Source organism: Athene noctua, chromosome 3, assembly GCF_965140245.1.
Source record: "Athene noctua chromosome 3, bAthNoc1.hap1.1, whole genome shotgun sequence".
Taxonomy (NCBI): Eukaryota; Metazoa; Chordata; class Aves; order Strigiformes; family Strigidae; genus Athene; species Athene noctua.
Genome location: NC_134039.1, coordinates 31860555 through 31886148, shown reverse-complemented (window position 1 = coordinate 31886148; position 25594 = coordinate 31860555). Strand labels below are relative to the sequence as shown.

At 41.4% G+C, this 25594-nt stretch overlaps 1 protein-coding gene across 4 annotated transcripts in view; it reads left to right on the top strand.

Moving 5' to 3' along the window:
* Nucleotides 1-25594, top strand: part of TCF20 (transcription factor 20) — a 130301-nt gene that overhangs the window by 80511 nt on the left and 24196 nt on the right. For 3 of the 4 annotated variants that reach the window (XM_074902600.1, XM_074902599.1, XM_074902597.1), the window contains one exon: nucleotides 4044-9677. In XM_074902600.1, coding sequence (XP_074758701.1) covers nucleotides 4080-9677 — 5598 coding nt within the window. In that variant the 5' untranslated portion in view covers nucleotides 4044-4079. The remainder of the gene's footprint in view (nucleotides 1-4043; nucleotides 9678-25594) is intronic. The other variant, XM_074902601.1, reaches the window with a different exon arrangement.

Below are 25594 nucleotides of genomic sequence, written 5' to 3'. Positions count from 1 at the left end.
TGCATTGATGTGCTTAAAAACACGTTTATATGAAGGAAGTAGGTTGAACAACTGAGATAATTTCAGGTGTTTCACAAGTCTGAGATATGGATAAGAGGACCTACTGCTTCTCTCTAGTCATGACTTACATGCAGTGATTTCCTAAGTGAGGCTGTTTATCAGCCATACAAGCGTGTAATATGCTTCCTTGGTTCCTACCAGGTTGAAGACTGATTTTGATTACTGGGCTATTGGGGAAGAAACAGATGTGTTGGAGCAGAGTGAAACTGCTTAGGCTAGTGAATATAGTCTGTAGTCTCTAGATGGATATGCTTAGATGGCTCTACAGCTACAGACTGTAAATACTTGAGGAGAATCATGAAGCTTCATTGAGAGAGCTGGATGCACATGTAGTGAGAGTGTAGGTGTGATGCTGGAGTAGTGGAAGCTGTGCCAGAATCTTACCTTCTCTTTGAATAAGTGGGGAACGCTTTGGATGTTTTTGTTGTGTGTGTTGGAAAATACTGTAAACATGTGTAATTTGTGGCTGTTAACGGAGTGCTCTTTTGGAAGTGGGACTTTGCCCCTCCTACTGGGGGCGGGATTATGGATGTGTACCACCATGATGGAGTTTTATATGATTGTGTTGTAGTCTCTAGTTGGCAGCTGATGTATCATTCTCTTGAGTTGCTGCATGTGGAGGAGTATGTACCAGCTGAAAACGTTTTCTTTAAAGGCTTCCAGTAAAAATTTGATAAAATCTATTTTTTTTTTTTTTCCTGTGGATCTAAGTAGAATTTGAAAACCTCATCTGTCTGAATGTATTTTATTAACAAGGCTTGCCTGTGGGATTATTCTCGGTGGTTTTGCTGAGAAGCATCTGATCACTTTACAGCGCTGTTATTATTAATAAAGATGATTACAATAGTAGTAGTCCTGTATTTATAGTGCATTAATGACAAGAAATGTGTTATATGTCTTAAGTTATCAATGATGTAATGGATTAAAGCACCTCCTATCTTTTCTTACTCCTGTTCTTAATGAAAGACCTTTTTTCTTTTTTTTTTTTTTTTTTTTTTTTGTCTGCTATTCTACCGGTTGTGTTACTCGGGCTCCTCGTGAGATATTCAGAGCAAGTGTTGTTCTGTAGGAGATGTGAAAACAGAAGGCATTTGCTTAGAAACTGGTAATTTAAGTCCTCTTGATGAAAACTTATTTGTCAGGGTAAAATGCAAGATTTTTAAAAAGTAATAAATTGAAGGAGAAAAATTCTGAGTTGGCATATATATCTTCTGGACTAAATAAATATTACATGATTGCATGACGTTATAGAGGACAGGAATTTGTGCCTCAGGTTGACCTTTACTGTATCTCTATTCCTAAAGGTATTTTACAGCATCTTGAGCTGTTTCTGTTCTATTATGTAATTAAAATGATTGTTTTTTAATAGTGAGGAAGTCTTGAGAATGTTACCTAACATTGTTAATGTATGTTAGCAGTTTCCAAGCCTTTGTTAGTAGTATTATAGAAGAATGAATATCATCAGTGATGAAAGTTTTTGTATGATGTAATGCAAAAGAGGCTTTCTGAGACCTTGTTCAGACTATGCAAAGTAAGCTTTATTAAACTCATATTTAAAAATTAGTCTGAGATTCTGTGAGAGACTGAGCCTGTGATGAGGATGGAAATGTTGCTTTCATGAGAAGAGGAGGCAAAGCATGTGACTTTAAGGGCGTGCACACAGTCTCCATAGCACATGAATGTTGCTGATTGCAGAGCCCTAAACTGCTTATCTAGAGAAGCTGCTTTCCAACATCTGTTGGTTACAGTAGATGTTCTCTTACCTTTAGTTTGATTACTTCCTTCTATATCTATGTATGTTTTCTTTCCTGCTTTTAATTATTTTGTCTCATTTTTCACCTTAACTGCAAGTCATACAAAAAGGGAGATAGAAGCTTGTATTAGGTATCCCAATTTTGAGGGCATGAGCTTCAAACTGGTAACATCAAAGGGGATAATTCAGAGAAAGGGCAGTTTTATCCATAAGAAGCCCAAACTGGACAGATTGGTGTGGTGTGACATTCATAGAAGTGTTATTCATGTTATGCATATATGGTATACATATGTTATACATACATTATATAGTCTCTTAAAATGCTAAAAAAGTGGAAGTTTATGAGAACAGCAGGCCTCTTACAGTATGACACTTAAAATACTAGAGTATAAGATTAAAACAGCAGTGAAGTTGAGTTTCTAGAAGGGGAGAGACAGAATTGGAAGTATTAACAATTTGAAGGTTCTGATTCTAGTAAATGTTTTGGTAACATTCTTGTGGATATCAAGCGGCATGAACCAAGGCTGCAACAGAAAGATGCCTTTGAGTTAGCAGAGAGGGATTGTGGAGACATGTATTTCAGTAGGGTGGTTTTGTGTGTGTTCTGTAGCCTGCATGCACAAACAACAGAAACCCAGATGTAACCAGGGTGCCTTTCTGAAAGACCCTAATGGTAGAGTTAAAGCCTGCTGTATATAACGTACATATTAATTAAAAAAAAATAAATCTTGAGAGGCAGATGGGAAAAGAGCATGATGCCAGACATCACCTGCATCTCCTCTTTTCTATGCCTGTTTTCTTGGGACTCTCCGTTGATCTTCTACTTGAACAAAGCTTTGAAGTACAAAAATAAACTTTAGTTCTGAGTGGGTTCATTTGAATGTGGCAAGCACAAAACATGGCTAAATGAGAAAACCTAATGCAGGCAAGTCTTCCAGGAAGTCTCCAATCTGAGGAGTCAGGCTTCTGTTTCCTGGAGAAGTGTGAGCATTGTCTTAACATTTACTTAAAGGAAGGAGTCTCTCCAGGTGGCTTTATCCAGTTTGTTTTCAGGAAGAGAAAAGCACAAGGTGTTTCAGAAATGAAGTGCTTTTGTAATCTATTTATTGATTTTATTTATTTAAATATTTAAGAAGACAGTGTATATATGTATACTAGTTCATTACCATACTTTTCTTAATGTGTCGAGTGATGTGTCAGACTTTTTACACAGGAACTAGCCAGCGTCCCCATATAATTTTGAAGCTACGGTCCAGTCCTTGAGGATGAGTCATGATTCCACACACTGAATAATAGATTGAAGTACATAGGAGAGCCTTCCTGAAGTCCATTTACTTAAGAGTTGATGATGTAAATGTAGATGATCATACATGATATTCCAAAATATATATATTCTGGCTGGCAGATGTTTTCAGTTAAGTTTCATTCAAGGTAATGTAAAAGTCCTACAGGGTGAAGTTCTAGACCCTTTTCCTCAAATAGTGTGGACTTGTTCTGGCTTTCCATCTTCTAAAACGAAGCAGATAGGGTGGGGAAAATACCACGTGTTGTCTTGCTGTGTTGGTTTCCACCTAGCAGTCACTGGAGCAGTCAGGAACAAAGCCTCAAGCACATGTCTTTGAGCATGCTGGTGCCAGTTCTTCCATGGGTTCCCATAGATCCTTTTCATTGGAGTATCTTGGTTTCAGCTTTGGTCAATTGTATCTTGGATGTTTTCTAATAGAGATATTTCCCAGAGTGAAATGCAGGCCTTGGATATCATTCCTACAGTGGATTAAAGTGTGGCTTGAGAGTGGTGCAGGGTTCTTGTTGCATCTTTAAACATGGTAGAAGAATACTTGATTGCTCCCAGTATTAGCCATAGAGAATAGCTGGAGGGTGAGGATTGTTCTCCTTTGCTTTGCAAAACATTGTTGGAAATTTGTTTCTTCAGGGGCGCATAAACAGGCCCAGTTAGTAAATTACTGTGGGGAAATATTGATGCTGAAAATGCAGTCCAACTGGTAGTACACTACCAACTTGTATTTTCGTGGAAGTGAGTGATTCCTCTTACTTCCACTACCTAGAAGGTTGAAAAGTTGCAAGGAGAGATACACGTTGAAAAAAGTAGGAGACAAAGACTAAATTTTAATTGCTATCAAAACAGTGAAATTGAGCAGTGGTATAGGTGTGACTGGGAGATGTGGATGCTATACCTTTTTTTTTCCTCTTTCTTTTTCTCCCCTTTTAGGAGGGCTTTTGAGCTGTCGCTCTGCTGCTGAACAGCATGCAGTCCTTTCGGGAGCAAAGTAGTTACCACGGAAACCAGCAGAGCTACCCGCAGGAAGTGCACGGTTCGTCCAGACTGGAAGAGTTCAGCCCCCGCCAGCAGGCCCAGATGTTCCAGAGCTTTGGAGGAGGTACTGGTGGTGGACGTCGTGGAGCAACAGGAGCCTCTACAGCAATGCCTGGTGAGAGCTCTGGCCATCAGAGCTACCAAGGTTTCAGAAAAGAAGCAGGAGAGTTTTACTATATGGCTGCCAACAAAGATCCAGTGGCATCAGGAGGGCAGCAGCCACCTCAGCGCAGGCCTTCTGGACCAGTACAGAGCTATGGGCCCCCTCAAGGGAGTAGCTTTGGGAGTCAGTATGGGAGTGAGGGACATGTGGGCCAGTTTCAAACACAGCACTCGGCCCTTGGGGGTGTATCCCACTATCAACAGGATTATCCTGGTCCTTTTTCTCCAGGGAGTGCCCAGTATCAGCAGCAGGCTTCTAGCCAGCAGCAGCAGGTGCAGCAGCTGAGACAGCAGATCTATCAGTCTCACCAGCCTTTACCCCAGGCGTCCAGCCAGTCTGCTTCTAGCACCTCACACTTGCAGCCAATGCAGCGTCCATCCACCCTGCCTTCCTCTGCTTCTGGTTACCAGTTACGAGTGGGTCAGTTCAGCCAACACTATCAGCCACCTTCGTCATCCTCCTCCTCTTTCCCTTCCCCGCAGCGTTTTGGCCAGTCAGGACAGAATTACGATGGAAGCTACAGCGTGAATTCAGGGTCACAGTATGAAGGCCATGCTGTAGGTTCCAATGCACAGGCATATGGGACCCAGTCAAACTACAGCTTTCAGACTCAACCGATGAAAAGCTTTGAGCAGTCTAAGCTGCCCCAAAGCGGGCAGCAGGGGCAGCAGCAACAGCACCCACCTCAGCATGTAATGCAGTATTCAAATGCTGCCACCAAGCTCTCTCTTCAAAGTCAAGTGGGACAGTACAGTCAGACTGAAGTTCCTGTAAGGTCCCCGATGCAGTTCCACCAAAACTTCAGTCCAATCTCTAATCCATCTCCTGCTGCATCTGTGGTTCAGTCTCCAAGCTGCAGCTCTACCCCTTCTCCACTCATGCCAGGTGGAGAAAATCTCCAGTGTGGGCAAGGCAACATGTCCATAGGTTCTAGAAACCGAATCCTGCAGATGATGCCTCAGCTTAGTCCTACACCATCTATGATGCCAAGCCCTAATGCTCATGCAGGGGGATTCAAGGGGTTTGGGCTGGAAGGACTGCAGGAAAAAAGGCTCACAGATCCAGGGCTGAGCAGCTTGAGTGCTCTAAGTTCTCAAGTGGCCAATCTGCCCAACACAGTGCAGCACATGTTGCTCTCGGATGCCCTGGCACCTCAGAAAAAAAGTTCCAAAAGGTCCTCCTCTTCAAAGAAGGCTGACAGCTGCACCAACTCGGAAGGCTCCTCCCAGGCAGAGGAGCAACTTAAGTCTCCCCTGGCAGAGTCCCTTGATGGTGGTTGTTCCAGTAGTTCAGAGGATCATGGGGAAAGGGTGAGACAGCTAAGTGGCCAGAGCACCAGCTCAGACACCACTTACAAAGGGGGTAACTTAGAGAGATCGAACTCCTCACCAGCACAAGGCTCTCAGAATGAGCCATCAAAACTCAGTAGCAGCCCTGCAGCTAGGGAGGATGTGGCCTCCCCTGATGGGAAGGAAGCAGTAGCGGCTGTGGAAAATGCCCCAAAAGTGAATGAAAAGGCAGTTGGGGTGATTGTCTCCCGGGAAGCCATGGCAGGAAGAGTAGAAAAGTCAGGTGGACAAGATAAGCCCACACAGGATGATGCTTCCACAGCCACTCAGGCACCAGCTAGTGCTAGTGGAGCAAAAGAAGCTGGGCATGCAGGGACACAGCCAGAAACTCAAGGAGGAAGTAAAGGGAGCAAAAGTGGCGATAACACTAACCATAATGGAGAGGGGAACAGCCAGCCTGGTCATGCAGTTGTTGGGCCAAATTTTCCTGCAAGAACAGAACCGTCCAAATCTCCTGGCAGTTTAAGATACAGTTACAAGGATAATATAGCAGCTGGTATACAGAGAAATATTGGTGGCTTTCCACAGTATCCTTCTGGTCAAGAAAAGGGTGATTTTCCAGGGCACAGTGAGCGCAAAGGCCGGAATGAGAAGTTTCCTAGCCTCCTACAGGAGGTCTTACAGGGGTACCACCATCATCCAGACAGAAGGTATTCTAGGAACGCACAAGAGCATTCTGGGATGGCTGGAAGTTTGGAGGGAGCCATGAGGCCCAATATCTTAATTAGTCAAACCAATGAATTGACCAATAGAGGCCTCTTAAATAAAAGCATGGGGTCTCTCCTGGAAGGCCCTCACTGGGGTCCCTGGGATAGGAAATCTAGCAGTGCAGCTCCTGACATGAAGCAGATAAATCTAGCTGATTACCCTATGGCTAGAAAGTTTGATGTAGAGTCTCAGTCTTCTGCCCATGAAGGGGGAGCACTCTCAGAGAGGAGATCAGTGATCTGTGACATATCTCCATTAAGGCAACTTGTCAGAGATCCTGGCCCTCACCCAATGGGGCACATGGGTCCTGAGGCCAGAAGTGGAAGGAGTGAACGTCTTGCCCCTGGCTTGAGCCAGTCAGTAATACTCCCTGGTGGTTTAGTATCCATGGAAACAAAGATGAAAGCTCACAGTGGGCAAATAAAAGAAGAAGATTTTGAACAGTCAAAGAGCTCAGCTAGTCTCAATAATAAAAAAACAGGAGACCATTGTCATCCTGCTGGCATCAAGCATGAATCTTTCCGAGGCAATGCTAGCCCTGGAGCTGCCGTCTCTGATGCTGCTCCAGACTACATTCCCCAGCAGGACAGCAGATCGACGCAAATGAGACGAGTACCTGGCAGAACTGGAAGCAGCAGGGGTAAATCACCTTCTCAATTTCAGGATCTTGCTGATAAGCTGAAAATGTCACCAGGCAGAAGCAGAGGCCCAGGGACAGATCTGCATCACATGAACCCACACATGACACTATCTGAAAGAGTTAACAGGGGTTCGTTGCATTCTGCTTATCCTCAGAATTCAGAAGGCCCATCTTTGGCTTCAGCATATCACACAAATGCTAGGCCTCATGCTTTCGGTGACCCTAACCAGAGTTTAAATTCCCAGTATCATTACAAGAGACAGATATACCAGCAACAGCAAGAAGAATACAAAGATTGGGCAAGCAGCACTGCTCAGGGTGTGATTGCTGCAGCTCAGCACAGGCAGGAAGGAGCAAGGAAGAGCCCAAGACAACAGCAGTTTCTGGAAAGAGTAAGGAGTCCCTTAAAAAATGACAAGGATGGAATGATGTACCTTCAGGGTAGCTCTTACCATGATACTGGAAGCCAGGAGGCTGGTCGCTGTGTTATGGGGAGTGACAGTACTCAGAGCAAATGCAGTGAGCTGAAACATGGCAACCAGAAGTTGCAGCATCACGATTCTGGTTGGGACCTCTCTCGGCAAACTTCTCCTGCCAAAAGCAGTGGCCCTCTTGGAGCAGGCAACCAAAAAAGATTTTGCCCTCAAGAAAGTGATGGGCATCGACGAGAGGAATCTTCAGATTTGCCCAAGCCTAGTAATGCCATGCTCAGGCTCCCTGGCCAGGAAGACCAGTCTCCTCAAAATCCATTAATTATGAGGAGGCGAGTCCGTTCTTTCATCTCGCCTATCCCTACCAAAAGACAGCCACAGGATATGAAGAACAGTGGCAGTGAAGATAAAGGGCGATTGATGACTTCAGCAAAAGAAGGAGCTGATAAAACGTACAACTCCTATGCCCATTCATCTCAAAGCCAAGATGTTGGCAAATCAGTTGCAAAGGGAGATTCCTTCAAGGACCTGCCGAGTCCTGATAATAGGAACTGCCCTGCTGTTTCCCTCACAAGCCCGGCTAAGACCAAAATATTGCCCCCAAGAAAGGGGCGAGGATTAAAACTGGAAGCTATTGTTCAAAAAATTACATCTCCCAATATTAGGAGAAGTGTTTCTACCAACAGTGCTGAAACTGGTGCAGATACCGTCACTCTTGATGACATCCTGTCCCTTAAGAGTGGACCTGAAGGAGGAAGTGTGACTGGACATGGACCAGAGGCTGAGAAGAGAAAAGGAGAGATGTCAGATCAAGTGGGGCCAGTAAGCCAGGATACAACTGGTGAAATAACTCTTCCAAGATCTTCAGAAGAGTGGCAAAGCAATGAGGATGATAAAACCAAGAAAGAGGTCCCTGAAACTGCCAGCGTTGGTAAAGAAGGAGTGGGATCCAGTACAGCACCACCACCTTCTCAGAAGTCAAGTGGTCAGGGAAGGTCTGATGGATCTGTTAGCGGAGCTGGAACTCTGACCTTTTCTGACTCAAAAACAATTTCCCCTTCCAGTGTGTTTACTTCTGAACCAAATCCAAAGTCTGAGGAAAAAGATGGAGATGTGACAAACATTTCACCCAAGCCAGATGGTTTCCCTCCAAAGGGGTATTTTCCCTCTGGAAAGAAAAAGGGGAGGCCAATTGGGAGTGTGAACAAGCAGAAGAAGCAGCAGCAGCAACAGCAGCAGCAGCAACTGCCACCGCCCCCACCACCCCCACCAGTACCTGCACAGTCTTCAGAAGGGGTAGGTGGTGGTGAGCCAAAGCCGAAGAGGCAAAGGAGGGAGAGGCGAAAACCTGCAACACAGCCACGGAAGCGGAAGCCTAGACGGGCTGCTCCCATTGTGGAGCCTCAAGAACCAGAGATCAAGCTTAAATATGCTACTCAGTCTGTAGATAAAACTGACTCCAAGAATAAGTCCTTTTTCCCTTATATTCATGTGGTAAACAAGTGTGAATTAGGCGCTGTGTGCACAATCATTAATGCAGAGGAAGAAGAGCAGAACAAATTAGTGAGGGGTCGTAAAGGACAGAGGTCTTCAACACCCCCTCCTAGCAATGCGGAGAGCAAAGTGCTGCCCACCTCAACTTTCATGCTGCAGGGCCCTGTAGTAACAGAGTCTTCTGTCTTAGGGCATCTGGTTTGCTGCCTCTGTGGCAAATGGGCCAGCTATCGTAACATGGGTGACCTCTTTGGTCCTTTCTACCCCCAGGATTACGCAGCCACCTTGCCCAAGAACCCGCCTCCAAAGAGGGCCACAGAAATGCAGAGCAAGGTCAAGGTACGGCACAAAAGTGCTTCTAATGGTTCCAAGACAGATACGGAAGAGGAGGAGGAACAGCAACAACAGAAGGAACAAAGAAGCCTAGCTGCTCATCCCCGCTTTAAGAGGCGGCACCGCTCTGAGGACTGTAGTGGAGCCTCTCGGTCACTTTCAAGGGGAGCTTCTTGTAAAAAAGCAACCACTGATGGTGGCAGTGGTGGTGAAAAGACTCCTTTGGACTCAAAACCCTCTATGCCCACTTCAGAAGGTGGCACTGAGCTGGAGTTACAAATTCCTGAACTACCTCTTGACAGCAATGAATTTTGGGTCCATGAGGGTTGTATTCTCTGGGCCAATGGGATCTACCTGGTCTGTGGCAGGCTCTATGGGCTGCAGGAAGCTGTGGAGATTGCAAGAGAGATGGTGAGTACCTAACCTTACTGTACAAAATTATTTGTTTTCATTTGCAGTATGGATACCATTTGGAATACCATTTTTCCTTGCTCTTCTCTCATGTCTTAAGCGATCATCTTTCATCGTAAATAAATCTCTAGCAACGTCCCTTTGATGGCCTCGTTTAGATCTCTGCTGTACCTGATCAGACAGATTTTTCAGGCAGCAAAAAGCTGGATGCTCATTACCTGCTAAAAGTTTTGGATGTCCAAAGGCTTTCTCATGACTACAGTGATCTTTTTTTCTCCTACTTATTCTATCCTGTTAGATACTTAATATACTCTAGGGCTCTTCTTAGAGTCATACAGTGAAAGGACAAGTGGCAGCAGACACAAATTGCACCAAAGAAAATTCCAATTCAGTATTAGGCAAAAAAATTTACAGTGAGGGTGGTGAAACATTAGATTGAGGGGCAACAATGGAGAAGCTGTGGAATGTCTCTTCTTGGAGATGCACAAATGTAACTGGGAAAGGCCCTAAGCAACCCACTTTACCTCTGAAGTTACCTTCAGAGTTGGCTCTGCTTTCAGCAGGGATCTCTTCCAGCCAAAGTTGTTATGTGACTGTACTGCATATTATACAACTGTAGGAGAATTTGCAGTCCTTACTATCATAGTTCAAGCCCAGAGGGCAACTGAGCACCAGGAAGCTGTTTGCTCACTCATTCCCCCTCAGGGATGGGGAGGACAAAAAAAGCAAAAGGCTTGGGATGGAGATAAGGACAAGAAGGGATGACTCACCATTTACGGTCATGGGCAAAAGGCAGACTCCATTGGGAAAGAAAAAGAATGTCAATTTAATTTGACCACTGTGACTGCTAATATACCAATCAAACAGAGTAGGGACACCTGCCCCTCTCAGCTTTGCTCCCAGTTTCTCTACTTCCTCCCCCACAGTGGTGCATAGGGGCAGGGGATGGGGTTGTGGTGAGTTCATCACCGCAGGGGGAGCAGGACTTACTCCTCTCCTGCTCCAGTGTGGGGTCCCTCTCACAGGAGGCGGTTGCCCATGAATTTTCATTGACATGAGTCATGGATTGCAGCTCTGAATAAACTGCTTCAGCATAGGTCCCTGTCTTGGGTGCAGTCCTCCCAGCAACAGACTGCTCTAGCATGGGCTTCCCTGAGAGTCCTGGCCTTCCTTAGGCTCAGACACCTGCTCTGGTGTGGGGTCCCCCATGGGCTGGAGGTGGGCATCTGCTCCACTGGTGACCTCCATGGGCTGCGGGGGGGGTGTGGGGTGTGTGTCTCTGCTCTGGTACGCCTTCCCCCCCTCTGCTTTCCTCAACTTAGTGTTTTGCACAGGTATTTCCCTCACAACTCCTCTTCCCAGGTTCCCCTTCTTAAATATGTTGTCAGAGAGGCATATCACATTGCTGATTGGCTCGGCCTCGGCTAGAGGGAGGCCCCGCTCAGAGCTGGGGGAAGCTTTGAGAAGCTTCTTACAGGAGCCACTGTTGTGGCTCCTTCCCCTGCTACCAAACACCCCCCCCTGCTTCCTCACACAAACTCAACACACTTACAAAATAAGGTGGATAGAGGAAAATCTCATAGAGGTCTGTAAGCTTCAAATGAAATGTGTATGGGTTTAGTACTGATTAATTCAATGCGAATTATACCACAAATCATACAGATAGTTGACTTTCTCTAAAGCGTGAGTATACAATGAATGAGAAGAAACACATAAAATTAAAGGAGGGATAAAGGGGGAACTTTATTCACAACCCCCTGGTTGTGGATGGAGACGCTGGCTATTCTTGATTTTCCGAGACAGAAGCTGACACTTTAAAATCACAGTTACATGTCTCTCTTTGCCATCCTCAGTATGCTGCATCCCTTTATTTATGGCTACCTTTTGCATTATGCTTTCTGTCCTAGGCTGGACCATGGAAGAGGCACTGGACCACTTTTTCTTGTTGCCTTCAGATTATTCCTTTTCTAAACAGTGTTCAGATCCAGTTTTCATCTTCACTCTGTATTGTTATGTACAGTGTGCTTAATTCCTCCCCATGAACTTTTTTCTTCAGGTTTGATTCCTGGCTCGTTCTGCATTTTCAGTCACTGTTCTTTGACAGTAATTACATGCTTCTTTGCCCTAACTTGATTTGGCCTGCATTCTTGTTTCTAGCCTCTCATTAAACAAAGTCAGTTAATTTCATTTGGTTTTCATCGAGCGGTGCCTGCATGCTTGTTCTGATGAAACTGCTGAATTTCTTATCTCTGATAATTGCAAGGTTTCTTTCAGGATCACCACTGTTTGGATTCTGCTCGCAATGTGCCTGTACTTTCATATGTCTTGTTGTTCACCAGTATTTTGAATTTGGATCACTCCAGCCGGATTTTCCCTTTTTCTTGTTTTTAGGGTGTGTCTTTCATTTATGATCCTTGTTCTCCCAGTAGCAAATGTCTTCTCTGCAACTTCTTGAACCATTTGAGTTTTGCTCCAGCAATCCATTTTTGTGTTCATGTACCTATAAAGGGGGTATGCCCAGCAGAAATGTGCTATGCTGATAGGCTCTAATCAAACTTGATAAATAGTAGCCTGTTATCCACAACATTTTTATATGGGTTTTGCCTGTTGTTTGACATCTAATTCTTTCTCTGCATGGGATCTTTTATGACTTTCTGACTGATTACACTTGGAACTATCCTTTATCACTTTCTTCAAACTATTATGATCATCTCCTTGTCACAAATAGAATTTTCTTTTTTCCTCCTCTTCTTAACCCTTTCATCTGCCTCTATGGCACCATATAAGAACATCTCCTTATCTCCCTTGAACCTTGTGTCCTTTCTCTCTACCTCTTTCCTTTAATCACTTCCTCAACCCCTAGCTTTTCTTTTCCCTCACAGTACCTGTAGACATGAGTGTTTCCCATTTGGGGGGTGCTTTTTTTGTGTTGGGTTAGGTTTTTTTTTTTTTAAAGTGTTCAAAATGCTTGTGGTCTCTCTTGCCTTTTCAACTACCTCTTAATTTCCTTTCCCATTTTTCATCTCAAAATTCTTTGAATGCATTGTTTGGGGCTCTTGTCCTCCACTGCAGCTTCGATTGTGCTCTACTACAATTGTAATCAGTGTTTACAGTTTCCTGGCTAAGCTTCAGATCCAGTACTTGATTTTCCTTTCCCTGTCAGCTGCATTTGTCACTATCAGCTGTGCTGCTCTTGGAGTGTTATTCCACCTTTGTTTCCTATCTGTGTCTTCTTTTGATTACCTCCTTTCTTTCCACTGTTCTTTGCAGAGGCTGTTCATTACCCCCAGATTTCTTTGTGGGGTTTGCTGAAGTTCTGTGTATGCTTTCCTTCTTTTTATCATGGAATACCATGCCTTTGGGGGTAGTTTTTGGTAACCTGGTCGCTTTTTTCCAGTCTTGTAGAGCTTCCTTTTTGCTCCAGATGCATGTTCTTCTGCCATGAACTTAAATATTGTTCTTGAATTCATTGTGAGTTCTCAGATTCTCACTTCAAAATGTGCCTTTTGCTTAATCCTTAATCCATCATCTGCCATTTTGTCCTGATTTTCCTGTCACTCAGATTTGCAATCTCATTAGATTTTAAAGTTTTTTCTACCTAATCCTTCCTATTTAAGGCTGTAAGAAATACTGCTTACTTTCTGTGTCTGCAAAGTAATATGTAGCCTTTTAGTGCTCTCCACTGTTCTGTCTGGGTCAGGTTTTAATCTAGTTATAAGACTCCGAATTTTCAGAGGCAGGGACCATTTTCTTGTGAATGCTTTGTTTTGTTATGCCTTACTCCAACACAGTAACAGGTGTCCTAGCTGAATGCTGAGCTCTTCTGTGTTACATCCATAAGAGTAATCCATCCTTCTCTTCTGCCTCTGTCACAAATAATGGAATAGATTTTCTCCTAGCATTATCCTTTTCCTTAACCTTTTTATCCTATTATAGCAAACTGTGGTGCTGTATTCTTCTCTGGAAGGCAGTATATCTTTCCCCCTTCAGTTAGGAGAGGTTTACATGCAACACAAAGATGCAGTCAGGGTATTCAGAGGTGTACCTGCCAGAAGCCATCTCCAGGCAGTGGAAAGGCTCTGTATGAACTAGACTTTTTTGCCCCGCTGCCTGAGGATAGCCTTCTGGCTCAGACAGCTGATTTCTTATGCTTGTTGCGTATGCTTTTTCTTTACCTCTTCCTTGCTTTGCAAGTGCATTTTCTTTTTGTTCCCTCTGACATGCAGTTCATCAGTGTTAGTGCCCTGGAAAAGCAGACGTGCAAAACGTGTTGCTGCTTGCTAACAGGAGAGAGTAGACAGATGTGTGCACAAGCATACAGGAGTCTAGGTTTTAGATTTGGTCTAGGGTAAGGAAAGTCATTAGTTTATGGCATATGAAGGGTCATGAGTGTAATGTATTGGGTGTAAATGAAATACTGCCATAATTAAATCTATGTAAACTGTTTATAATACCCACAAAGGGCAAACGCACACCAAATTTAAACTGAATCTATACCATTGAGTGGAAATATTTTCTTTAGGGATCTGACTCTGTTGCTTATGCAGCATCCTAGTATAGAACTAAGAAACTTAAACTTCTGGTCAAAGGCCATAAACCATCAAACTGTAATGTAGAAGTAGTGGCATAAGTAACCCATCCTGCATTTCTTCTCACACAAACTCCCCTGTTTTTTCTCATGTGGAAGCTTATTACAGATTTTTTTTCCCCCCTAAACACTTCTGTATCATGTTTTCCTTCTAGAATTGGAAAGGAATTTGAAGCATTTTCTTGCTATGTTTTCTGTTTCTTGCATGAATAAACATCTGTGTCTTACTGCAGTTTTTTTGAGAACAACCCCATAGTCAAATCTCAAGGAAGGCTTAGAATGTAGGTGGGGTTGCTGAAAGATCAACTTGTACCAGATGCTCTAGAAGAATTTGAGATGAGAAGGTATTCTCATGAAAAGGTTTATCAAACTGTGATATGACTTTCCTGAGCTTTGAGCTTTCCTTAAAGTCTGATTTCACTCTAGACCAAAAATAGTGTGAATGTATTCTCTTCTAAGCGACAGTCCAGCTGGTTTCCAAGTGCTGCCTTTCTCAAAGGTAAAAAGATGTTCCTCTTACTCTGGCTGCTCTGGAAGGCTGCTTGGTTCTGAGAAGGTGAATACCTTAATTGGGCTGCTTCAGATGCAGAATGGCTTAATCTTTCTCCTTATTTTGGGGTTCATAATTGGTTACCCCAGTAGGTGGACCTACCTGCCAAGTAGTTTGTCTTTCTCTCTTAAACTGTTTGTTAAACCATAGTAAGGGGTGTTAACTGGCCTTCTTGCAGTGAAAGATTTGTGTTTCCAAGGCTAATGAAATCTTGAACTGGATAAATGTTGTCTCTCTAGTGCTGGATGATCCTGTTGCCTATAAAATGCTTTCTTTTGAATATTGAAGGTGGCCAGACACCGGGTTTAGGTAAAGCAGATTATAAGTGATTTGGGTAAGATCTTTGTCTTATGATACTAAGAATCTTACAGCAGGTATTCCTGCAGCACCTTTGAAAATCTATTCGTAGTCTTCCTCTGGAAATTTTTTTGGTGTCTCTTCTTAGGCATGTCAACTATTTCTTTGCATTTATAGATTTGGAAAACTAACAGCTGCATGGAGTTTGCTATAAATACCTTTAAGAAAACGGTTTCCTGTCTTGTTTATTTTCTCATTGTTTTCCTATTCATGATAAACTCATTTTCATGCAACATGAAATCTTGGTTACCTTTGAAACTGGCAAAATTATGGAGTCACTTTGGTTGTCAGCAGATTTAATATTCAAAACAATTGATAAGCCTTTATTCTCAGTATTAAAATTAAGAAGCTATAAGCGAAGAGAAGAACAATGCAGAGAACAGTCTTTGAGTTGAGTTGCAGAATCCAAGAAGATAGTTCCACCATTGTTTTCTAAAAAGCTGTTCACTAGGAGGTGATATGCTGTTTTGGGGAAACTTTTTTATAAAACACCTTTTTTCCAAGACACAGGTTCAGGCCGAGCACAGGTATTACTTCTGGGTTTTTTTTGGTTTGGTGTCCGTTGTCTGTTGCACGCCCTACCCCGAGTCAGAATTGACCTTGCTTGAAGGTAAATGTAGCTTTTGTTTCTGCTGAGGGTGCTCTGTGAAAGGAAAACTTGTTTATCCAACTCTTTAAAAGATCTCTTTTAAAAGATCTAAAGAATTTAATGCTTTTCTCATCAAACTGCTTCATTCCCACCTTGAGTAATCTTTTAATCCGTACACATGGAAAGAAGTCCTTCGAACCTGTTTCCTATGCTGCTGCTTGTTGAAAGAATCATCTTGGGTTTCAGTCAGAACTTCAGAGTAACAAGCAATGAAGGATAAAATCTGTCCATGATCTACAGTATAATGGAAGGAGATTCTGGGCTTTCACCAGTCTGGAATTTTGTCTGTCCAACTCTCCATGGATTATCTTTCAAAGCCTAGTTGTTTACCTAAAGAGGAGAAATCTACCTGCTTTATGACTGATAACAAAGCTGTTCAGAATGTCAGACTGACTTTGGAGAAGGTTCTTAAAAAACACATATGGGCTCACAGAAGTTCAAAACCTAAATGCATGTCTCTTTTTTTTTGCAAATTGATACTTAAATACTTGAATTTTTCATTACTGTTGGGCAGTGGCAACTTTCTGGCTCATGTTGAGTGTGCCTTTGTAGGGCTGGTGGTAGGTTTACATATGCTGTCCAGATTTCAGAGAACTGGTTTCACACAGAAAAGTTGTTCTTGACCGCTTAAGACTCCTGACAGTTGATCTCCCACAGTATCTTACCTAAGGAAATCTGTACCACAGAGGAAATAAGGATTGCCTACCTATAATATTTTGTTTACTATGTTGCTTTCACAGAACCATTTTCTTTTACCATTCTGGACCCTAGCTGTAAACTGGGTAAAGAAAGGTGCCTAGAGGGATCACTAGCAATTAAGCTATTTATATTCTCAAATTTGGGAAATCAAAGCCTAACAAAAATGCTCCCACACTCTGTAAGTAATTGCTTTTAAAAGGTTCCTAACTGGCTAATCAAATGCCTGAGCTAGGGAATCAGTATGAACTGAGAAAATTGTGGAAGGTTAGCTACTTCTGGGAAAACAAAGCAAAACTGTTTCTAGCTGCAGAAACCTCAGTAGTATATTACCATGAGCTAAAGATGCCAGTTTATTCTGGATGTCTCATCTGGCACAGGTGTGCTTTATCCCTAAGCCAGGCTGGGAGTGAGTTGCTGTCAAGAGGGGTGATCCTACTTTATCCTCTGCAAGCTGCTTGCTCCTCTTGTTTCCCTTGTGCTAGGTCTACCAACTGTGCGTTTTGCACAGTGGGTTGATTTCTACCTAGCTAATCCATCAGAAAACTATCTTGGAGTGGGGGATCTTTGTGCCAGGTCAGCCATTTGAATCCGCTTACTTTCTGAACCATGTTTGCTGTATCTGACAGGGAGGGCCCTTTTCACTGATAATTATAACCATTAGATCAAGTTAGCTGTAACACGAAATTGTGCCTGGGTGACACCACCACTTGAAAGTGGTTTAGGCCCACAGTGCTACTGCTGCTAAGTATTGGGAGATGAATGCTGACCTTTTATTCATTATCCTTCTTTTTAGAGAAGAAAAAAGTGCAGAACCTGACATTTTTTTTCTTTTTTTTTTTTCCTTGAAAAAGCCCCTCAAGTCAAGTTCTGCATCAGGTCAAGGTTCAGATGAAATAATAATCTGCTGCTTCAAAGACCACATGCCTGTCAAACACAGGAAGGAAAACCCGTTTCTTAGACCTGGGTCTGTAATAGTAGGGAGAAATTTCCAGAGTAGGAAGAAGTAATATCAGCACTTGTTAATTTTTCACTGTGGGGAAAGGGAAACAACTCAAAACCTGCCTGTTAGCAGGTATATTGAGAACACTGTGTGCTTATTTTTATCTCTGGCAACAGCTTTTAGTATGCTTTAACCCTGCAAGTGAAGAGCACCATAGAATCTTGAGGCATCTTCTACAGTTAAAGTGATTGAGTTCTTGGTTTTCGTTGACGGACTGTGTTCAAACACCTGGTTGCCTGAGCTGGAAATGTACTCGCTCTTTCTTGAAGACAGTCCTTAGTACAATTAGTTTAACATTCGTTTACATTCCTTGGAAAATGGCAGCATCTTTAACATTCTTCCGCAGCGTTACGCAAATAAGGAAGCATGAAATTTTGGGTGGAGAAGAAATTCTGAAAGACAAGCTGAATAATGAACTTCAGATTCAGTTTTCTCAGAAAGGCATTGCCATCTGCTGTGCTACTGAAACTCTCTGTGCTGTCATGACTCCTGGTCTGTAAGATTGTGCTGCCAGAGAGATGAGAACCTGGTAGGAGCCCCTGTTGTATCTCAGTTCATTGCCTTCCTCTGGTAAGGACCTAGAAGTGTGAATGATGGGTGCTACAGCACTTCATAGTTTACAGCAGCTCTGTGTATTGGTATCACAAGCCTCAAATGCTGAAGAGGTGAGTAGACAGAATCTACATCTCTATTTCGTGATGCATGTATTTCAATATCTTGAGTCATTGGAAGCCTTTAATTACATTTGTGAAATGAAGCTGCCTTTCCTTGACTTTTGTTGTGAGTAGAAATCAGGTAAAGCTGGTGTGGTGTATTGGTGATCATGGATTGTAGATGTCAGGAAGTACAGTTTAGTTAAGTTCTCAAACATAACGAGATTGGGAAAAGAGGAAAGACTTGTCCAATTTCGACCTTTTGTATGGAGGCAGAGAGAAGATTAATGGTAGGCAGGGACGTAATTTCTGTGCATCTTTACTAGCAGACTCCTTTGCCATTAGTTTATGCCAAAGTATGGGCATTATGTCAGCGTTTGCATGTGGTTTTATATTTTACTGTTTGTCTAGCATGTGGACTGAGGAAAGTGGAAAATAGATTTACTGACAATAGAGCATTGGGAAAGAAGAGGATGTTTAATCACTTATATTAGCTGAAGCCAGGAGCACTGGAAACTAGTATTTAAAAAGGAGATTGCTCATTCCACAGTTCCGGCCTTTATATAAAGCATCAGGGATCCTTGAAATCCATGTAGAATTTTTGTTTAAAAATACATTTAAGTAACTTTAATTTTGAAGAAGCTCTTTCAAATGTGAATGGAGCCTTCTCTGTGCAGGAGACTTCTAAACAAAGCTTGAGAGCTTTTTGTCTGGCTATCCACAAGCTCATACAGTCTTTTGTAAGATTTAAGTTGCCTTTTACTGTAGAGATGCCAAACTGTTGCTAAATTCTCAATAGTGAGTGAATACAATCCATTTATCTGTTATTTTAGCTTGGATCTTTTAAGCTGTGCTGGCAAAAAGGTTGTTAAGATCCCCCAAAATTGGGGAGGGAGATTGGGCTGTGTTTTGTTTTGTTAATTTAAACTGAACTAACTTTTTTTAACTAAGACTAATTCCAGATGGTAATTGTGAATTGTATCCCCTTCATTAGAAGAATGCTACTAATAAGTGTTGAAGGATATTCAAGAACTGAAGTTCAGAATTTTATTCTGCTCTACTCATCTGTTTAAAATGGCCTATGTTTGATTACAACTAGGAGAAAATACAAACCTTAAAAAAAAATACTTTCCCTGGTTTTAAAAAATTTGTTTCTTATTAATCTTTCTTTGCTTGTTCAGTTTGATAAGAGGTTAATTTCTGGAGGTAAGAATTCATGATTTTGTATATAATACTGTATGGATTATTGGAATTATATTCTGTCTTTTGTAAGACCTTTTAAATAAAAATACAGTTTCTCTGTTTTATTTTTAAAATAAACATTTCCCTGAATCCTTTGATCACGAAATAAGCAAAATTAATACTTCAGCTATACTAATGTTTTACCATTCACAATAAAAGAAAGCTTTTCAAACACTGCTGTGCAAACCAAGTTCATAAAAAGATATGTAAGCAGTGCTTTGTGCACTAACCACTCTGGGGTAGGAATGGTGCATGTAAAACTGAGGCACTTACTGATGGTGATGTGAGATTTTTTTAAATACAATACAGAAGGTAGTTTTGAAGCTTTTTTTTCTTTTCAAAAGTAAATTTTCATCTATCTGCCCATTATAAACCTAGTTATATAACCCCAGTATCTTTTTAATTAGAGAAATATGTTCTGAAAGAGGTTAGATTAATTTCCCTAGATTTAGAAAGATGAGTAAAAATAAAATTGAAGTATGATGAGTATTCATGTAATAATTTTAGAAACTACAGCAAAATTAAAACTCAGTTTTTTGCCTTCTTACTCTGTAGAGACAAGAATTGGAGAAAAGAGGTTCTGTCTGTGCTGCATGCTTTGCCTGATGTTATGGAAGAAGCTAGGAACAGAGTTTGGGTTCCCTGAATCTTAAAAATCATCCTTTTCACCTAATCTGGACTATACTACTCTTATACTATTATGCTCTAGCTAGTGTTTCTTTCTTGACAGAGGAAATATTTTTCAAACAGTTTCATGCATTTAGCTTGACTGTGTGAAGTATAGAGGATAGTCTTCATGGATAGACCACTTTTTTCCAAAGTTATTAATGAACCTTCATTGTTACAGACTGGATCTTAGCCAGCTGCTTAGTGATTAAAGTTTAATTGCATGATGATTAGTTTTCATTAGGAAGCAATTAGCATTTAACAGCAGTCTTGGATTGCAAAAGCTATGGGTGAGCATAAGTGGCTTGAGCCATGTTGAGAAGGTATGTAGCTGGAGATGTGGCTACAAAGTTTGGGGAATATGGGGATGGGAATTCTTATGTTAGTTGACCTCAACAGCTCATTCCTACTATAGCATTGAGCCAAGAGGGGAGATAGGAGCAGGAAATGCAGCATGGCCAAAACGCACATGGACATGCTTATGGATTAGTCGTCGTGTAGGGAGTTTCCAAAAATAATTGTCTTCCTCAAAAGTGCCATTTGAAATTCCAAGTTGCTCTCACAGTAATGCTGGTTTTGATAGACTTATCCCCTTACTTGCCACAATAAAAACTTTTTTTTAGAATCCCCCCCTGAACTTGATGAAATTCTCATTTTTACTGTGACAGCATCCTTCATTTCTTTGTGTCATGGTGGAGTAAATTAGAGGAAAGATGAGTGCAGGGCAAGGGCTGGGGGAAGTGAAATAGATGAATTAGTAAGTGGAATAAGATGAGGGTAGGGAGAGGTAGGAATACAGCAAAAGGTGAAGGCTCCTTTTCTGTTAAAGGTGCAAAAGAGTAAAGAGTGTCTCTTCTAAACCACTTCTACTCCACTGCCACTGAGGAGTCTGTTGTGAAGATGAATTATGGTGGTAATATCATCTACGCTAAGTTAGGGCTGTTAGAAGCCATTCTTCCCCCCCCCCCCCCCCCCCCCCCCCCCCTTCTGCCAGCACTACTGCTTTGTGACTGAATCAAGTCAGGTAGCTGATCTGGCCAGCAAATTCAGCCTGCCCTCTTCCTGTCCCCCTCATTTTTGTGAAGTTAATTTTTTGGCTGAACCAGCTTTCTTGACTTTTAGTACCCGTACTGATACAGGGAAATGCGCAGGTAGGGATAGGAGGGGGCAGCAGGTTGTACAAGTACAAACTGATGTCTTAAAATGGTCTGGAAGTGAGTGGACTGGTCAAAACCATGCCTTCAGATAGAAGGTTTTTTCCAGAAACATATTACTAATTACATAAACTAGTAAATTCAATAAAAGGTACATTTTAACATTTGTCTAAGGTGGTTTTCAAATGTATATAGCTTTGCAGCATTTATTACTGATGTCAAGTGCAACCATCTAGTTGTCTATACATACAGAAACGTAGTGGGGGTTCATTACTATTATTATTTCTATGATCTAGAAGCAATAGGCACTGGATGCTTCCTCCCCTCCTCTGACCTAATTTGCCACCTGGACTAAGCTGAAGTAGGCATTTCTCTTCAATTAAAAGGATTAAAATAGCTGCAGTTTCTTCTGAGAAATTCTAGCCGTGCTCAGCGTGTGACTTTAATCATGTACATCTACTTAAGTTGTCTTCAAACTTGCTGAACTGTTGGTAGGAGTAGACATAACAGCATAGGACTTTGGTGTAAAATACCAAGCCTACTCAAGACACAAAGTCTGTGGCAAGTGACAAAGCCCAGGGTTCTGCGTGCTGCAGCTGCACTGTTTGTCAGTACCTGAGCTACCAGTAGTAAAAATAGATTGCGTTTGTCTTCTTGAGGTCTGGTTGCACAACCGATTGTAGCATAAATACACTTACCTCTTATCTCAACCAGCTAATTGTTGTCTGACCTAAGCTTTCCTTCTGTTTGAGAAAACACTAAAGCTTGATATTAAAAACTGGTTGTGCGGTCTTTACAGTGGTGGTTGGGTTTTTTTTCCCCTATCTCTCCTTGCATGTTTTCTTTTAACTTGTGCTTAGGTCCCTTAGTTCTAACTCAGCTGTATGTTTGTCTTTTTCTCATGGCTTATCATTTCATAAAATGTCATTTTGTTGGTGCTTTGCACTATAATGCTGTTAACTGCAGCTTTTCTTGCACCTCTGAATCCTTTATTCTTAGTGAGAACTCTCACTTGCTAAGTTTCAGAAAGTTATTGATGATTAAAGGAGACTGTCCAGCTTCATAAAAGACTTGCTACTAAGGGAGGGGAAAAAGGAGGAGGGTGTCCTGGCATGAATCTCTGAAATGGGGACTTTCTCTAAAGGACACTGCTGCGTAACGTGAAACTTCCAAAAGAAGAAAAAAGAGGGGGCAGTGGGAATGAGGAGGAAAGGTAACTTCATATACTTCAGGTTTAAGAGTTGTAAACTCTTCAGACTTTGTGCCTGTGCTGTCAAAAATTCTCTACATAGCTTTTGACAAATCATTTAATTATCCTTTAAAGTAGGCTTTAAAACCACTTATTTTGTGACCATTAAGACAGATTTGTGGGGTACTTTGAAAATGGAAATTCTTAATTAAATGGGAAGATTAGGGAGCTGATACAAGGTTGCATGTTTTAGTTGCATGGATGTAACTGGAGGAAGGTTAAGTTTGTTCATTTATTGTTTAGAGTCAGGTCCACAGAAGATAATATTTTGTCATATGTTCATCTGGTGTTAGCTTTCTCTTTTCTTGTAGAAAGTTAAAATGCTGAAGATACTAATGTGAATCGACTGGTGCCATATGTAAATTAATTATTATATTTAATTGTTAAGTGTTTTCTGGGGGAATAACTCTTCAAGTTAAATTCAATCACTAAAATTTCAAGGTTGACACAATGCATAACCAATGCTTTCCAGAAAACCAAGAATTTTTTTTAGATGTTAATTTTAGGAAATTGTTTAGGTTAGATTAGAAAAAAAAATCCAGTACCCACATTAGGTACATAAAACTGTTTTATGAGGTTTTAATGCAGTCTTAACTTCTGCACTTAAATTTAATTATTCCTCCTTTGAAGTGTCACACATTATCATTGGAGAGAATAAGGATTCTTTAGTGATGCCACATGGTACTATTCCTCTAAGCAGACAGAAATCTGCAGAGGCAGTTCCTGGGGAACAGGAGTTTTGAATAGTTACCAATAAATTCAGTTTTCTGGACAAGTAGTTTAAAGGGTAATGCCAAAAGAAGAGTTTTCCATTCTGAGTCTCAAGCTGTCTTAACAAAGAAGACTTTGCTGCTGACTTAACACTTCTGCTTTTGGGCTAGAGCCTTCAGAAGATGGAGGAATAAGAAATTAGAAGAGGGTGTGCCTGTCTAAATTAAATGAAAAAACAAACAAAAATGCCTGTATCCTTCAATTTCTGCCTCAGGTGAAAAAAGATCGAAACTGCTCTTTGATCTTGCACACTGACTTACTTCTAATAGTCTATGGTTCATACCAGTCCTTATCTTACTATAGATTAATCTAGATTTATAAAAAGTGAAGCTGTGGTTTGCAAATAGTTTCATAGTACTATTGCCTTTACCATGATTCAGCAGTGTTCTGAGCCTGAAAGGTCTTGAGGTTTTTTTCCCTTCAGATCTGGAGAGAACCACACAGCTCTTCAATCCTTAGATGGAGCAACCTCTTCCCCTAGAACAACATTAAGTCTGTCCTTTAAGGAAACTACTGACACTGCCTCAGCTGCTTTGTAATATCCAGCTGGAATGCCATCGGGCCTTGGACTTCTGCTCCTATTTATATTTGCTGCCGCTTCTGAACTGCTGCTAGCTCATATGAAATTTTTCTGTGTTGTTTGTCTCTGGCAAGCCTACTGACCTTAGATTTTTTTGAATAAATGCAGTTTAGAATTCATGAAAAGTAGCTATTATTGTAATGGGCAGTTTAAGTAGCACATATATCATTATGGTTTGTAGTTTTTTTCCTGATGATTGTTGAATAGTGAAATAACATATTCCTCTTTAAACCCAGTCAGATTTTTGGCGAGCCAGCGTTATTTCACATAGAGCGCCATCTCTGTATCTGAAGTAATTTCATCAATGTGTGTTACTAATTTGTTTAGTTTTCCTCAGCTCTGATTGACTATTTATTGCTGTAGTTCATGAGCTTGTATCTTCCTTTCAATTTATTTTTTTTTTAGCACTGATGTGCTACTTGACAGCCTATCACTAGAGAGATATGTACTGGCTCAAAGGCATTCTCCTTCCCCAAGCATTGCACCTTTACCTTTTCTCTTGGATTAATTTCACCTGCTGTTTATTGCTCATCTTTGACTGCTTTTCCTGGGTGGTAGCAACAGCCACCAGTGACCTCAGGAATACTTGTGTGCACTTTGCTACTCCTTACCATGGCTCTGCCACCAGCTACTGCTTCAGTAGCCTTCTGGAAGAGCTGTTGTCTTCTCATCGTTCTCTGTTTAACCATACTGAGTAGTACTTTTATTTGCTTCTCTTCTTCTAGAGAGGCAAGCTGTTCATTTTCCAGTAAGATGAGCACTGTATCTTTTTCACCTATCCTTGCCTGCAGTGGAATATATTTTGACTGCAATAGGAGTGTCTCTTTAGAGCTTAATTTAAGAACTGGTATTGTTACTAATAAGTGTCCATTTAGAAAAAATGTTTGTCATGTATTCCAAACTGTCATTTTTGCATACCTATTTCTTTCACATTCATCTGCCAGTTTCCTCTTATGCCTCAAACATAAGTTACTCCTCATTATTTTATCTGCATTTTCTTTTAGTTCCAAGAACTTATGATCTCTTTCCAATCAGTGCATCCTGGCTAATTTTATAATTCGCTGAATAAAGTGCCTCACTTTCAAAACACTGCACATTTACCTTTGTTTTCCTTCATGGATTTCTTCAAAGCCCTTCTTGTCTGGGATTTCTGATGAACAATTGGATATGCTTGGCCTGCTGCTATGATGGACTCTGCCCAATGATGCTGGCTCAGTCGCACTATTCCTATTTCATCCCCTTGCATCCACCAACGCCTGTTCTGTATTACTGAAGTGTCTTGCGCAGTGGGGCTCTGTTTATGACAAGGGCTTGTACAGATTATTGCAAATAATGACAAATGGTTTATTTCTGTCCAGTGTTACAAGCCTTTGAGTTGTTGGCAAGGTTGGATTTGTACCAACAAATTTTTCCCGCTGGGTTGCATAGGTATTTAATACCTTGACAAACCTTTTCTGTTTACAGTTTGCCTTGCTCAAAAGCACTTCTGTATTTTTAATCCCTTACAAAGGTTTTGTTTCTGTTGAAGGTACTGCCACTAATAGTGATTGTGTCCTTAATGAACTAGACCTTTTTTTCTTTGAGCCTTTTAGTAAATACTAAGCATCATCTCCTTTTTTTTCTTTCCCTAGAGAAAAACCTCAAGAGTTTACCTCTTGAAAACAAATTCCTTGAGTTTATTGCATTTTCTTATTTACGTCAGTTTTCTCCCTTTTTTATGTCACTCCAGTAACTGATATTCAAAAGTATTGCTTTACAG